Source organism: Typopeltis vanoorti, chromosome 25 (assembly GCF_054136105.1).
Source record: "Typopeltis vanoorti isolate ZY-2024b chromosome 25, IOZ_Tvanoo_1.0, whole genome shotgun sequence".
NCBI classification, from domain to species: domain Eukaryota; kingdom Metazoa; phylum Arthropoda; class Arachnida; order Uropygi; family Thelyphonidae; genus Typopeltis; species Typopeltis vanoorti.
The window spans coordinates 40,906,825-40,922,372 of record NC_143573.1 but is presented as its reverse complement, the minus strand read 5'-3'; the positions used below and the strand labels follow the sequence as shown (position 1 = coordinate 40,922,372).

The 15,548-nt window shown below is 34.0% G+C and overlaps 1 protein-coding gene across 1 annotated transcript in view; it reads left to right on the top strand.

Moving 5' to 3' along the window:
• The window catches only part of LOC150092681 (lipase maturation factor 2-like), a 332,985-nt gene that overhangs the window by 62,341 nt on the left and 255,096 nt on the right, over positions 1–15,548 (top strand). Inside the window, exon 3 of the mRNA XM_090414594.1 lies at positions 6,581–6,789. Coding sequence (XP_090270720.1) covers positions 6,581–6,789 — 209 coding nt within the window. The remainder of the gene's footprint in view (positions 1–6,580; positions 6,790–15,548) is intronic.

Sequence of the window (15,548 nt, the reverse complement as noted above, 5' to 3'; positions counted from 1 at the left end):
CCCATCTGAATAGCAAACATTCAAGGATACAATTTGCTTGAGAAATAAAGCTTTTTTTTTTTATCTAGGAAAGTCTGCCTTTCCTAGATACTCTTTCCAAATACATCCAAGTCATATTCTTTCACCCAAACAATATGGCATTATAGAAACCCTGGTCAATAGGACAAAATTGGTTTGATCTGACAGTGCATTTCGGAACTTGCACATGCAATTTTTTTTAAGCTAATGGTCAACCCTCCACTACATCAAAATAAATTAACATCCCATGTCTATACTATTCCCTTCCCTTCTCTTGAGCCATAGGTTACAATAAATATTGCTATTCCCATATATCCGTGGGTCCTCTGAAAAGGTGGCTAGGATCCTAAGAAGTATAGTATAAATCTTATGACCACCGAATAAATTATCCCTTGTCTGCTCTCCTAAAGACCAAATTACAACCTCTGCCTTTCCTGGGATCTGCAGCATTTCCTACAAACAGACAAGACAGCAAAACATTAGGATCTCAAAGCACCAAGACCACATCCATACAACCATAGCAGACTGTGTGGGATATCTGCCACTGGATCCACTGAAAAAAAGATACCACCTTATTTCAGAAGAAAATATAAATATGAGACTATTCCTTGAACTAGCCTCTAACTTCACAAACTATCTTAATCCTGACAAATATGGTTACGCTAAATTGCTTCTCAACTGGGAGCAAACAAATTCATCTACAAAAAAAAATGGCCAACAGCTAAGAACGATCTCAATCCCATTATGACATAATTTAGGACTGTAGGTTCTTCCAGTATTTCCTTCTTTTTCAATCTCACTTAATCATATAGTGTTTATGTTCATGTATCAATACCAGGGTATTGTTTACTTGATGTCAGTTTAACTTTGGCAAAATGTTAGAAGTAATTAAATCTATCTTCTACATTATAATTTGATATGCAGTACTTGCAGAATGATTTGAATAGGCTGGAATCATGGACTTGGGAAAATGTTAAATGCAAAGTCATGCACCTTGATGTGATTAGATATCCAATATTATATTGTATTGGTGGGATTATGCTAGAAGAAACTGATTAAGCTAGGTAGGGATCTTGGAGTGTTAGTATATAGCAACTTGAAGTTCAGGGACCATGTAGCAAAAATTACAAATACAACTCAAAAGATAATTGTAATGGTGAAACGAACTTTCAAATATAAAGGTAAGGATGTCATTTTGCCTCTTGATAAGACCTCACTTGGACTACTGTGTGCAGTCTGGTCATCTTGTTTCTATTGTGATTCTGATACAGTGGAGAGAGTGCAAGAGTGTTAAAAACGATATCAGGATTGTGGATTACTGATTATGAAGACAGATTGAGAATTTGTAGACTGCAAACAGGAGAAAAGGGGGATTAATATGATTGAGACTTACAAACTTTTGAAAGGATTTCAGTTGATGGAATTTTTCATTTTATGGAGGGTGGAGAAAGGATAAGAGGGCATCCTTGGAATATGAGAATGAATGCCACTAAGAAGGGGGGGGGCTAAATTTTTTTCTCATAGAATAGTCCGTGATTGGAATGGATTGCCATTGGGTGTCATGTGCAAGCAGTGTGAATGAATTCACTGTTCGCATTCAAGTTGGTGAACAAATGTATTCCAAGGGTCAGAAGGTTAAATAAGGTAGGTGTGAAATGGATGAATGAAGAGATAAATTCAGAGAAAAAAGTATTATGGAAGCAGCATAAGAGAAGTAGTAATAACAAGTTCCATGAGGATTGCAAAAACCAGGCAAGGAGGGTAACTTGGTTGGTAAGAGTAGCAGAAGTGAAGTATGAGCAGCATTAACTAATGAAGCCAAAAAGAATCCTAGGGAGTTCTTTCAATATGTAGTCAGCAAAAAAATGAATGATTATGTAAAGATGACATTGATTGGAGAAAATTGTATAAGGACAATTGATGTAGAAGATATAGCAGTATGATATCATTCTTCTGAATGTGACATGGACAGATTCAGAGCACTCAATGATGGGAAGGAGAGACTGACTGTAAGTGAGCAAGAGGTGTATGGTGGTATTGAGCAAACTTGATGTTAATAAGGCTGAGGGACTGGATAATATATCACCACATATTCTGAAGGAATGTGCCAGGGAAATGCCATCTGCCTTGACATATATTTTTAATGAGTCTTGCCCTGGGTCAAATTCCCAAGGACTGGAAGGAGGGCAAGATTGTGCCACTTCATAAGAAAGGTGATAGAACTCAGGCATCAAATTATAGGCTTATCTGTGTGTCAGGTGTTGTGGTTAAGTTGTTGGAGAAGCTGGTGAGAACTAGGATCCAGAGGTGGATTGACAACAACGGTATTATATTTGAAGGATAACATGGATTTGCTGAAGGGGAGGTCATGTTTTTGTAATCTGCTTACTTATTACAATAAGATGATGGCTTCCTTGTACAGAGGAGAGGGATACACAGTAGTAGTAATAGTATATACTTTGATTTTGCAAAGGCTTTTGATTGATTACTGCATGATAAGTTGATAGTCAAACTAGAGCAGATGGGGTTGGATGTTAGATTAGTGCATTGGATCGGAGACTGGCTATCTAATAGGTATCAGCAAGTTGTGTATGGGGGAGCAATATCCAAGAAGAGGAAAGTTACTAATGGTATGCTTCAGGGGTCTGTTTTAGGACCATTGCTGTTTAACCTGCATGTTAATGATATTAGTGAAGATTTGGATGGGGATATTTAGTTGTTTGCAGATGATGCAAAGTTGGGACAAACCATAGAGTAGAGATGTTGTGGCCTTACAGGAAGACTTGAATAAATTGAGTGAATGGGCATAATAATGGGGATGTAAGTTCAATATTGCAAAATGTAAGATTTTAAAATTTGAGAAACAAAGATGGGATGTAGAATTTGTTTGGTGGGGATATATTGTTGGAGGTGGAGCAAATAAGAGATCTTGAGGTGATAGTGGATAAGTATCTGAAATTTATCCAATTTGAATCTGAAATTTATCTAATGGAAAGTGGATAAGGATCTGAAAACACATTGCCAAAATTGTGAGGACAAACCAAAGACTTCTGGGAATGATATAGAGGACACTGACTCGTAGAAGTAAGGAGATTCTTCTTCCATTGTATAAAGCTTTGATTAGGCCACACATGGACTTTTGTGCATACATTTGGTCACCTGGTTTTCAAAAAGACAAAGATGTTGGAAAGGGTACAGAGATGACTTACTAAGTTACTAAGATTACAGAGATCAGAAAATAGTTTCTGATCTCTGTAATGTTGAATACGCGGAAAGGATGAGAAAATGCAATTTACAGAGTCTAGAAGAGAGGTGATATGATAGAGATCTATAAGTTAATAAGGGGTTGTTATAGGATCATTGTTGGAGAGGTCTTACATCTAACGGTGGGAGATCAGGGAAGAACCAAAGGACATCCCTAGAAGCTGTATAAGGAGGGTGTGAGCAGGGGCGTGAGAAGCAAGTTTTTTGCATGCAGAGTTGTGAATGATTGGAATGCCTTGCCTGAGAGTGTGGTGTTGTAGAGAATATGAGTGTATTAAAGTGCAGTATGATAAGCTGTGTGTATGACAAAAGGACCTTCTAGATGAGTCTTTGACTCCATGGGGGATCTTGGGATAATAATAACAAATAAACTTTTGCATGGTCAAGTTCTTAGAGATACTGAGGACAAAATTGATATGAACAAGACGTGGCAATGGCTACATGTATCTATTAAAAAAAGAAACTGAAGAGTTTATTCTAGCCACTCAAGAATAGGCATTATAAACTAATGCAATGAAAGCAAAAATTTTGAACATCAATAATAACAGCAAATTCAGATTATGATTATGCGATCAGAAAGATGAAACTGTAGAACATCTAATCAGTGAGATAGTTCAAACTGACTATAAATACTGCCATGATCAAGTGGCCAAAATAATTCATTGGCATGTATGTAAAAATTATGGCTTTCCTACTTCTGATAACTGGTGGCAGCATAAAATAAAGACAGTATTGGAAAATGAAACAGCAAAAATTCTCTGGGACTTTCGAATACAAACTGATCAGCATTTGGAACCCAATAGACCAGACTTCCAATTATCGACAGGTTTAGATTATTGATATTGCAGTACCCATTGATAACAACATTAACAACAAAGAACTGGGAAAAATCACTAATTATCAAGATCTGGCAATCAAAGTTGGCAGGCTGTGGCTTAACACGCTAAAGTTATCCAAATAGTTATCGGTGCACTTGGTGCAATTTCAAAGATGCTATCCAACTATTTACAGCAATTAAACATCAACAAAGTGACCCCCATATGATCTACAAAAAACAGCATTACTTGGAACAGTCCATATTTTATGACACTACCTGACAGACTATTCTTAGATTTTTGGGCAGAATCTGAATTGTTCTGTATCACCAGCCAAATTGTTTTTTAAATAATATCTTGTTTTGACTGTGTATCAATTATGTGAATAAATAAATAAATAATAATTCAAGAATAAGCATGTGATAGCAGGTGAGTATAGTATGTGGCCTTCCTCAATGAATCCCTGTCTACCTGGAATTAAATAAATAATAAAAATAATAAATAAAAAAAATAATAAAAATAAAAATCTCTCTTAATAACAATTTCCTAAAACAAGATGAGTGACAGTCTCTAAGCTTGAGCATAAGAATATTAAAGTATACTTTGAATAGTAAACTTAAGGCTGTTGAGTAACGAAGCTGCATACTGTGGGGATATCCTTATCAACATGAGAATATTCCTAATCTTAAAATGTTTAGTGGTAATGACAAATTTGAGACATTGTGATGCTTAGTGAATATTCATTCAGTTTGCTCCAGAATAGAAATTTATTACTATAATGGATGAACTAGTGATAATAGCATGGGCTTGGAAACATTTAGGGAGAATTTAACATAGGAAATTGATTAGGAGGAATGGAAGAGCTGTGAGTTGACTGAAGCAACATTACATGGTTACTAGATGAGATGGATTTGGTATTATATGAATTAGTGATAACTGCAGTTATCTGAAGTCCTCATTAGATGATAATCATGGAATTGAAAGAAAGAAGTAATTGCAGTGGAATTTTAAGAAATCTAAATTTTGAGGGTTTGATAAGATTACTTAATGGTGATAACACTGAAGGACTTATTGAATGTTTCATTTTATTATGAGAAGTGAAAGGGCTGATAAAATGGTATGTTATTGTCAGGACCTTCTTGTGATGTGACATGTTTCATCAAATGAATTCTGGCATTCAACAAATCCTCCAATGAGGTTCAGCTGCTCATTTACCCTACAGATTGGAAATAAAAAGAGAAGAAATATTTATATCACTCATGATACAAATATACTTCTTCATGCATTAGATGTAATATCTGTTGCAACCAAGATTTCATCTTCTTTAATAGTATCTTTTAGTCTTTTTCTAGGTCTTCCTGTTCTTCTCTTATTCTTTGGTTTCCAACTACAGACTTGTTTTATTATTCTATCTTCATTTCTTCTTTTCACATGTTCAGTCCATTTTATTCTTCAGGTTGATACCCAATTGTTTATTGCTTGTATTTTACATTTTTCTTATCCGTATTTTTTATTTTATCTAGTCTAGTTTTTTTTTGAGTAGCTAGACCAAATTAATACCAATACATTTTGGTATTAATTTGGTCTAGCTACTCACTGATGAAGGCTGAAACCAGTCTGGGTAGTGACCTCCCTACCATAATGTAATAACAGCATACATTTCCTAGGAAATGTGTTTTTACATTATGGAAAATACCTAAGAATAGTAATCAGAACTTTACCGACTTTGCGAGTTCTCCGGTATTGCACTACGTGCTAGGGTCACTTGCATTAGCTCACGCTAGTGGTCGCCGATACTTTATAGTCTACTATGCTATATTCGGCAAGAAACTCTCTGATTCCAATCTTTGAGTTTCTTATTCGGTTTTAAAACAATGTGGGATTTAATATCCCCTTAATTTAAATAATAGTATAGTTTTATTTACTGTTTTTCTTAATATATTCATTTTGCCTGTGTTTAACATTTATCTTGTTTTTTCTAGTATCTGGTCTTGTTTCTGCATTATATGTCATAATAGCCTGATTACTGCTTTATAAATTCTGGTTTTTTGTCTCTACTCTAAGATGTTTATTTTTCCATATTGTTTAATTCAAGCATCCTGATTATCTTGCAGCTTTTGCAACTTGTTCTCTGACTTCTAGATGTACAAATATACCATAAGTTTAAAAATAAACCTTTCATGAATAGGAGATGCATATTTTATATATATTTGTTTTAATCTAGATGACAGACGTTGGATGTGGGGAAAAAATGATGTATTAAGGATTCTAACCCACCCCCCATAAGAATTGGCAATAATTTATATGGAAACTAATATACATAATGGAATTTCATTCTAGATTTGATGGTAATCAAAGCAATACAGATTTCATATTATTTGTTTATAACTTTCACAAGGAATTAGTTCTGCTGGTTTCAGTAGTTAATCTTTTATTGAATAAAAATAAAGATTATTAATGCTTTCAACTTTTTTATTCTTTAGAATCGGATGCAACTACTGTCCAAAAGAAAGCTGCAGAAATTCCGACACTGTTATGGCTTTCTCCAATATTTGGTTTGGATGTTCCTCTTATGATGGATTTTTTAGCTATAATGGGGATCATCATATCATTTGGTGCTATGATATGGGGACGCATGAGAGATTGTGCAAACTTTGCCCTGTTATGGATGTTGTACTTTTCACTTTATCAGGTATATAGTTGGTATATTTTTACATTGTTGTTGATATATACCAGATTTTCATTATCACAATTCACTAGGTTAGAAATAATTTTAATTAATTTGAAATGAAGTTCAAGTTACAAATTAAAGCTCACTGCACTATTAATCTTTGTAATTATTTTCACTGCTTATAATTACACCTGTCAATATAAGCAGTGAGTATGATTTAGGATTAAAGAGTGTGAATTTTTATTTGTTTTTATCAATGATTCTTTAGCCTGATAGTACTGATTTGAATTTCAATCTAATTATAAACTTTAGAAACTCAAATTCCCTCCATTATTTCATGTTTTTCAGGAATTCAATTTGAACTCTGTAAATTTATATAACGAAAACAGTGTATTCTACTCACTGTACCTTATTTAAAATGGGCTAGCTGAAAATATATAAAAATTCTCGCATAGGTGGCAGTTTCTTTAGGAAATATTTTGCTTTTCTTGCAAAGCACACACACGTGAGTACACATACAGCTGCCAAAGTATATAACATTAATCATTGTGCATAATGGCATCAAGTTTATCTGAAGCAAGTTGAAAGTTTATTTTTCACTTGGTTAGAATATAATAAATTTAGTTTAATCCTTTATCCAAGTGTGAGCAAACAAAGTTTGCACCTGACAGTATCTTCAGGACTGGGGTAAGGTGGTACAACACCAGGGCGACTCCTTGCAAAGGTGGAGAAAGCTACCAACACTCCTAACTCTCATAATGCAAAACATCTCCTGTGGATATGTCTAATGTTATGCATTAAGGGAAGGGCCACTACCCAGACTAGTTTCGACCTTTATTGAGGTCTCTTCAGTGGGAGCCAGGCCCAAGTGGAGATACCAGCCAGAAGCATTAGCAGGTCGCCAATTGGTGTGCCACCTTTTTAGTTGTACTACCTTACCCCAGTCCTGAAGATACTTTCAGGCACAAACTTTGTTTGCTCACACTTGGATAAAGGATTAAACTAAATTTATTATATCTGAAGCAAAGTTGCTTGGTCATGGCAGTTCATTGCCTAACATGTTATGATGAGATGATTGCATTTCTTAAGAGTATCAGCAACTTTTACCTTAAAGTTGCTCATACTTTACACAGCTGAATATCTTATACAGGGTATCTGAAAAGTCTGGAAGCATTTGAAAAATGTGAATTATTATTTTAAAATATAATTAACATATTGAAAACTAAACTATCTTAAATTATCTTAACTAAATTAATAAACTGGAAACTAAATTATCTTAACTAAAATATAATTAACATTATTTTAAAATGAATTTCCTTTGTTTCCAGACCAGATATACTGTCACAAATCCCTAGCGACTAGAGAAATAGTCCATGGTGTATTGTTTGCTATAGTGAACTTAGGAGGAGAAGATAAATTACTCCCCTTCATACAACTTTCCCAATGAAACGAATGGCGTGGCCAACCAGGCCAGTGTGGCCTGGTTGGTCGAGTGGTTAGCGCATCCGCTCTCAAGCCAGAAGGCTGTGGGTTTGAATCCTGCTGTGAGCATGGATGGTTATGATTGTCTGTGAAAATACTAGTGGTGGTGGGCAATAGATGGCATTGGTGGTTGTGGTTTGTTGTAGTTGGTGGATTGAGTGGTGGAAACCGTTGTAGAGTAGGTGCCCTCCCTTAATGAGTCCTTGGACTGCCTGGAGGTGTCGCATAATAATATTAACAACAGAACAGTGTCTATGAATAGCTAGAATCATATATAAAGAAAATTATTATGCTTACCAACCCTTTCCAGTGTAGGCTGGAGATTTACATCTTAGGAAAGTGTTAAATCAATTTAAAATTCATTTTCCAACTTTTTTCAATTAAATCACATACAAACCAATAAAAGATATGAAATAAACATAAAATTATTTTTCTATATAAAAATGGGGTTTTTAAGTTATATTTTTCCTGGACTTGGACAGCCTTATTTATTGTATTATCATGAGTATCTTAATATGGAAATATTAAAGTTCACACAAGTGTATTGCTTTGCCTAAACTTGTTTAATTTGCATGCATAAAAGAATATATAAATGTTAAAGATGCCAAGCTATTTTAAACTTGGTTTTGCTCCATTTCCCAAGTAAGCAAACAGACAAATAAGTCAAGTTTGCACCCACATGTATTGCAAGTCTAGGTGACCCACAAAGTAGTGCAAGTCAAGGCAACTCGTGGTAAAGGTGGAATAAGCTCTGATCACTATTCTTAATATTTACCTTTAATGCAAAGCCCATCTCCTTCAGGAGATGTACGATGCTATTCATTAAAGGCAAGGGGCCACTACCTAGACTTGCAATACATGCAAGCGCAAACTTGATTTATTTGTCTATTTGCTTACTTGGGAAATGGAGTAAAACCAGGTTTAAAATAGCTTGGCATCTTTAACATATATTATACCCAAGGTAAAAAACTTTTTACATCTATCTCTCATCCCGAGATTTTTACTTAATAAGGTCAAAGCACCTTATGGTAACTTGTTTTGGTAAAATACTTATAAGCTCTGTATTACTTAACCTTGGTATTTCTAAGCCTGGTTCCCACTGATGAGACCTCAATAAAGGTCAAAACCGGTCTGGATAGTGGCCCCTTGTCTTTAATGCATTGCATCATACATCTCCTGAAGGAGATAGGCTTTGCATTAAGGGTAAATATTAAGAATAGTGATCAGAGCTTATTCCACCTTTGCCACGAGTTGCCTTGACTTGCACTACTTTGTGGGTCACCTAGATTTGCAATACGTGCAGGCACAAACTTGACTTATTTGTCTATTTGCTAAGTTGGGAAATGGAGTAAAACCAGGTTTAAAATAGCTTGGCATCTTTAACATATATTATACCCAAGGTAAAAAACTTTCTACAGAATATCTAAATATTTGTGGTGAAATAAATTTTATCAATATTTATATTAAAATTCTGAAAATTTGGAAAAAAGAGCAAAGATAATAATAATAACAGTTACCTTTTGGATTTCTACTTATTATTAACACAATGTTCCAACATAAAAATGTGCACAAATTCACATGGAGAGAAGAGGCAAGGAATAAGAAAAGTTTCATTGACTACGTTATTGTTGATAGTGATGTTTTCTCACTGCTGCAGGACACTAGAGTACAGAGGATTTGAAATTGAAAGTGATCACCATTTAGTCTTGAGCAGGATAAAATTTAATTTCATACTGAAAAGAAGAACATGCAAGAAAGTTTTAAAATGAATAAAAGTTGAGCAGCTCTAAGATGTGAACTGTAGACTAAAATACACAATTATTCAAGAAAAAAATGAGTCTGAGAACAGGAACCAAACCTTGGAGATTCAGTGGCAAGCCCTGAAGAAAACATTGATTCAGCTAGAGAGGTGTGTGGTGAGGTTGTCTGCAAGGATAAAAAAAAATCGGAATTCCATGCTGGATATGGGAAGAGGCAGTGTAAGAAAAGAAAGCATATCGAAAGTTCCCTGCAAATAAGTTAGCTTTTGCTCTTATATTTTGCTCATATATAATACAGAGAGAATACAGAGACAAATGTAAGAAAGCTAAACACTGTGTAAAACAAGCTAAACAAAAGTCTTGGGAAGACTTTGGTAAGAACATAGAAAATAAATATCAGCAAGTAGCAAAATATTCAGGAGGCTGTTGAAAAAGTATAGAAATGGAGGAAAGAGTGCTGTAAAAGGAATTAGAAATGATAATGGTGACATGAAAATGGAGAAAAAGATATTCTTGATATATGGAGTAATTATTTCAAAAAATTGCTAAATGAAACAAGCAGTGATAGCACAGTGGTAAAAAAAACACATCAGGCATGCAGGCAGGAATACATATCCATACTTGAAGTAGAAAAACCCGTCAAAAGCCTGTGGAAAGCCTGCCTTTCCATATGAAATGTGGAAAGACAGCAGGAGTAGATGATATTTGACCAGAAATGCTCAATTATGGAGCTATAAAAGTCTTGCAGTATAAAAAGTTGCACTGCATAGTTCAGAAGGCCTGGACAGGAGGATGAATTCCAGATAATTGGAGTAGAGCCAGGGCTGGCAGAAGCGGGCATGCGGTGCATAAACCGCATACAGATAAACTATTTATGCATAAACCAGATAAACGTTTATGCACCACATGTGGTGCATAAACGGTTCCCTGTTGGCGGTGGCCCCTTCGTATCGGCGGCGGAGCCACCGGGGAACCGTTCATAAGTTCATTTTTAAGAAACATAATTTTTTATCATGAAAACAAAAAATTCTTAGAATGATCAATATTAAAATAAATAAGGCCGGTACACTGTATAAAATTTTTAAAAAATTGTATACTGTCGCCTCTTTGATCAGCTGACTGTTTACAATTTTGCAGCGAGCGCAGGCTAAATGCTTCCCTACAGAATGTTGTGTCTAGTGCAGTCTATCTAAAGTGAAACGGCGAATGGTTTTTATGTGCAGAAACGAATTTTCATACAAAACATTTGTTGCTAATTAGCCAGTCATATGGTACACACCTCAGTAAGCTACTGACAGTAGCGCAGTGCAGACTATTATTTCGTCTCTGTGTTGTTGTGTTGTGTAATAATATCTTGTGGGTATAAAATTGAAATGGAATCAAAAATTTAAAAAAATGTTATCCGGTGTACAAAATCGTAAGCGTCATGCTACGAAAGAAGCAGATGTTAAGAAACAAACTGGGGTTCTTAATAAATTTGTTAAAATATTAAAATATTCTGATGCAGATTGTAACCAACTCGATACATCAGAAATCAGAGTTGAAGAACCATGCACATCATCCAGTTTTCATGAATGTGCTATTGCAACTTTGAACAAGATAACAAGATGCATGATTTAAGTGAAAAACAGTTAGGAGAAGATTTAGTTGTAGTTGACCACGAAACTAACACATTGTTAGTCTCTGTAAATTTAGAAGATCCAGGTGAATGGGGAAATAGTGATGCAAAATTATGAGTTGTTTTAATTGAAATTGGGCCTGTTCAAAAGAAAAATGTAATATATCCCAGAGATACATATGGTCATAAATTTGGCGACACGTATTATAATAGAAAAATGGAAAATGGTGAGCTCGTGCCAAGAACATGGCTCATTTATTCCGAAACTTTAAATTATGTTTTTTGCTTTTGTTGCAAACCAAAATGGATGGAAGTTGATAAAAATTTAAAAAATAAAACTACTATTGATTGCCAGACTCAATGGAAAAGAAACATTGAACGAGTGTTTTAGAATGCTTGATTGAAATTATAAAATTCCTCGGTAGCCAAAATTTAGCTTTTCGCGGATCATCTGATAAATTATATGAAAGGAATAACACTAATTTTTTTAAATTAGTCGAACTGTTTGCAAAGTTCGATCCTGATATGGAAAATCATGTTGAAAGGATCCTACAACGAAACAATAGAGTACATTATTTGAGTAAAGACAGACAAAATGAAATATTGGAAACTTTAAGTAATGCAATCAGGGATACAATTTTATTATCAATTCGAAAATCTAAATATTATTCCATAATTTTAGACTGCACACCTGCTGTAAGTAAAACAGAACAAATTATTATTCGCTTTGTTTCCTGTGACAATGGAATTGTCAAGATCGGGGAAAACATTTTAGGTTTTGCAGATATATCAGATTCCACAGGATGTGGTTTATGTGCAACAGTAATGGAACAACTGGAAAAATGGAACATTCCCATTGAAGACATGCGAGGTCAAGGGTATGACAATGGGACAAATATGAAAGGGAAAAAATATGGGCTCCAAAATTTGCTTTTAAACAAAAATCCTCGAGCTTTTTACGTGCCATGTGCTGCTCATACTCTAAATTTAATCATTAATGATTCAGCCAAAGTGAATGCAGATACAATTAGTTTCTTTGCAACTATTCAAGAAATATACAATTTCTTTTCATTCTCTTACAAACGTTGGGCAATCCTTTTAAAGTTCGTAAAAAAAAAAAAAAAAATTAACATTGAAACAGTCATCAGAAACGCGATGGGAAAGTAAAATTAATGCAATCCACCCTCTACGATATCAGTTAGGAGAAATTTACGATGCACTTCTTGAAATTTTAAATAAGGAAAATTTTAATAAAGAGACTCAGCATGAAGCACAAACATTATGTGCTAAAATAAAGGACTACAAATTTATTTGCTCTCTTATAACTGGGCATTATGTACTTAACAGAATAAACTCTGTGGGTAAAATGCTTCAAGACAAAAATATGAACATTACACTTGCTTTAGAATCTATCGAAAACTTAAAAATATTCTTACAAGAGTATCAATCAGACATAAATTTTAAAGAAGTTCTAAAACGGCAAAAGAACTGAGTGAAGAGGTGGACGGAGAACAAGAATTTAAAACTGGTATGGAAGTCCGACAACAAAAGAAGACATAACAATTTGACTAAGAGCATCATGACAAAACGCCACAATCACCAGAAGATAAATTTAGAGTGAATGTGCTTTATACACACTTCTAGACGTTGCAATGTGTTCATTAATAAAACGTTTTGAACAACTAAAGGCAAATTATGATAATTTCAATTTCTTTTTAGATTACTACAAATTAATAACGAAGATTTATGAAAATATTGTGACGATTTAGAGGTTCTCTTGTAGGACGGCGACGATAAAGACGTAAATGCAATAGATCTATATGACAAGTTATGTGCTTTCTGGGATATTTTTCGGAAGGATAATTTAAATGTTCAAAACCCTTTCGATATTCTTAATTTTATTGTGTCCAATAATTTCTTTCCCTGACTTTTCAATTGCTTTAAGAATACTATTAACCTTACCTGTTAGTGTAGCGAGCAGCAAACATCCCTTTTCCAAGTTGAAATTGATTAAAACCTACTTAAGAACAAGTATGTCAAAAAAAAGGCTTTTTCGTTTGGTGTTAATAGCTATTGAAAATGATATATGTGCAGAATTAAATGTTAAGACCATTATTTCTAATTTTATGAATATGAAATCAAAAACCCTAAAATTTTAATTTAAAAAAATGTCATGTATATTTATGTAATTTAATTTATTTTCTGTTATTCTGTAAAGATGTTATTTTTTGAATACTTATATTAAATGTTCTAATTATTTCTGAATTATTTTCTCATCTATCTTGAGTTTCTTTTATTTTCCTAAAAGATAGTTCCACTTGTAAAAATTTTTTAATAATTTTTATAAGTTACTAAGAATTTAGTAACTTGTAAAATGCAAGAATTTTTTAAACTTTTGTTCAAATAAATTTTAATTTTAATTAAAATTCATTTTAATTTTGTTAGCGATTCAGGTGGGTGAGAAGGCTATAATCCCTGAATCATTATATTCAACGATTAAAGTGAAGTGGCTTTATCAAAATTTGCTTTAACTTTTGAGAGTTTTTTGAATATTTGGGTTTTTAACGATTATCCTGGATAGTCAATACCCTCGGTTCGTTAAATTTAGCGAACCAATGTGTGGATGTTCCGTCAAAATTTATTTAAGAAATTTCAGATAATTTAAATTTTTATTATCGTAAAAGAACCACACACGCCCGGAACGTTACAGGGACATTTAGATAGACATTGCATGTGGGCAGCAAAGCCCCTAGCACCGGCTCTGAGTAGAGCTCTCATAGTACCCATATATAAAAAGGGAAATAAAACTGAATGTAAGAATTACTGAGGTATTTCCCTACTGAGTGCTGCTCCTGGTAAGATTTATGCAAGTATGCTTGAAAAACGGTTCACAAGAATTATGGAAAGAAAACTTGGTGAAGAACAAGCTGGATTCGGGCCAAATAGAGGCTGTGAGAATCAGATTTTCACTTTATGACAAATAGTTGAGAAATCGTAGGAATATAACAAAGATCTATATTTAAGTTTTGTAGACCTGCAAAAAGCATGAGATAAGGTGCCAAGAGTTAAGCTATTCAGAACTCTATAGTTGTGTTGTGTCAGTGGGGCATTATATCAAGCAATACTTAGTCTTTATTTGAGTTGTAAGTCAGCAGTTAGAATTGAATGAAGTACAGGAAGATGGTTTAATGTTAAATCTGGTGTCAGACTAGGATGTACATTATTCCCTCTGTTATTCATTATCTATATGAATCGCATTATGAAGGAAAGTGGTATTAAACCTGATATCAAAATTGGAGATGTTAATCTCAGGTCTTTACTTTATGCAGACGATGTTATACTTCGAAATTAATCCAGTACAAGTTGCAAGATTCCCGGACTAAATTGAATAACTGTTGATATGATATGAGAGTCCTGTTGTAATAGATTTTGTATGAAGATCAGCAAAACAAAGACAATGAAATACGCGTGGATAGGCTTATATGTTTGTCAGACATTTTTGTAATGGATTTCATGGTTTAATATGAACACAAATGATTAAGAAAATAACTATTTATTAAATTAAAAGCTAATATTTCACTGGTATTATATTCAGCATCTTCAGAGCACACAACACAAAGTTTGTTACAAATGCAAAACAATCGCAATCCAGTGTAACAGTGGGGCTAGTAAAAGTAATTGCAGCGTGCAACACAAGACTAAAATGGTGCCTAAAACCAAAATAATGGCTTCCATTGAACGTGAGATTTACCACTTGCCTCTAGCTATAGCCAATAATATTAGGTTAGAAGTGGCCAATATCCTTATCCATTCTAAGCCTCCCAAAAATAATATCCCACATAAAGAAATAATAGCTCTAAAAGAACTATGCAATAATAATCGCATTACAATAACAAAATCAGACAAAGGTAACGCTACTG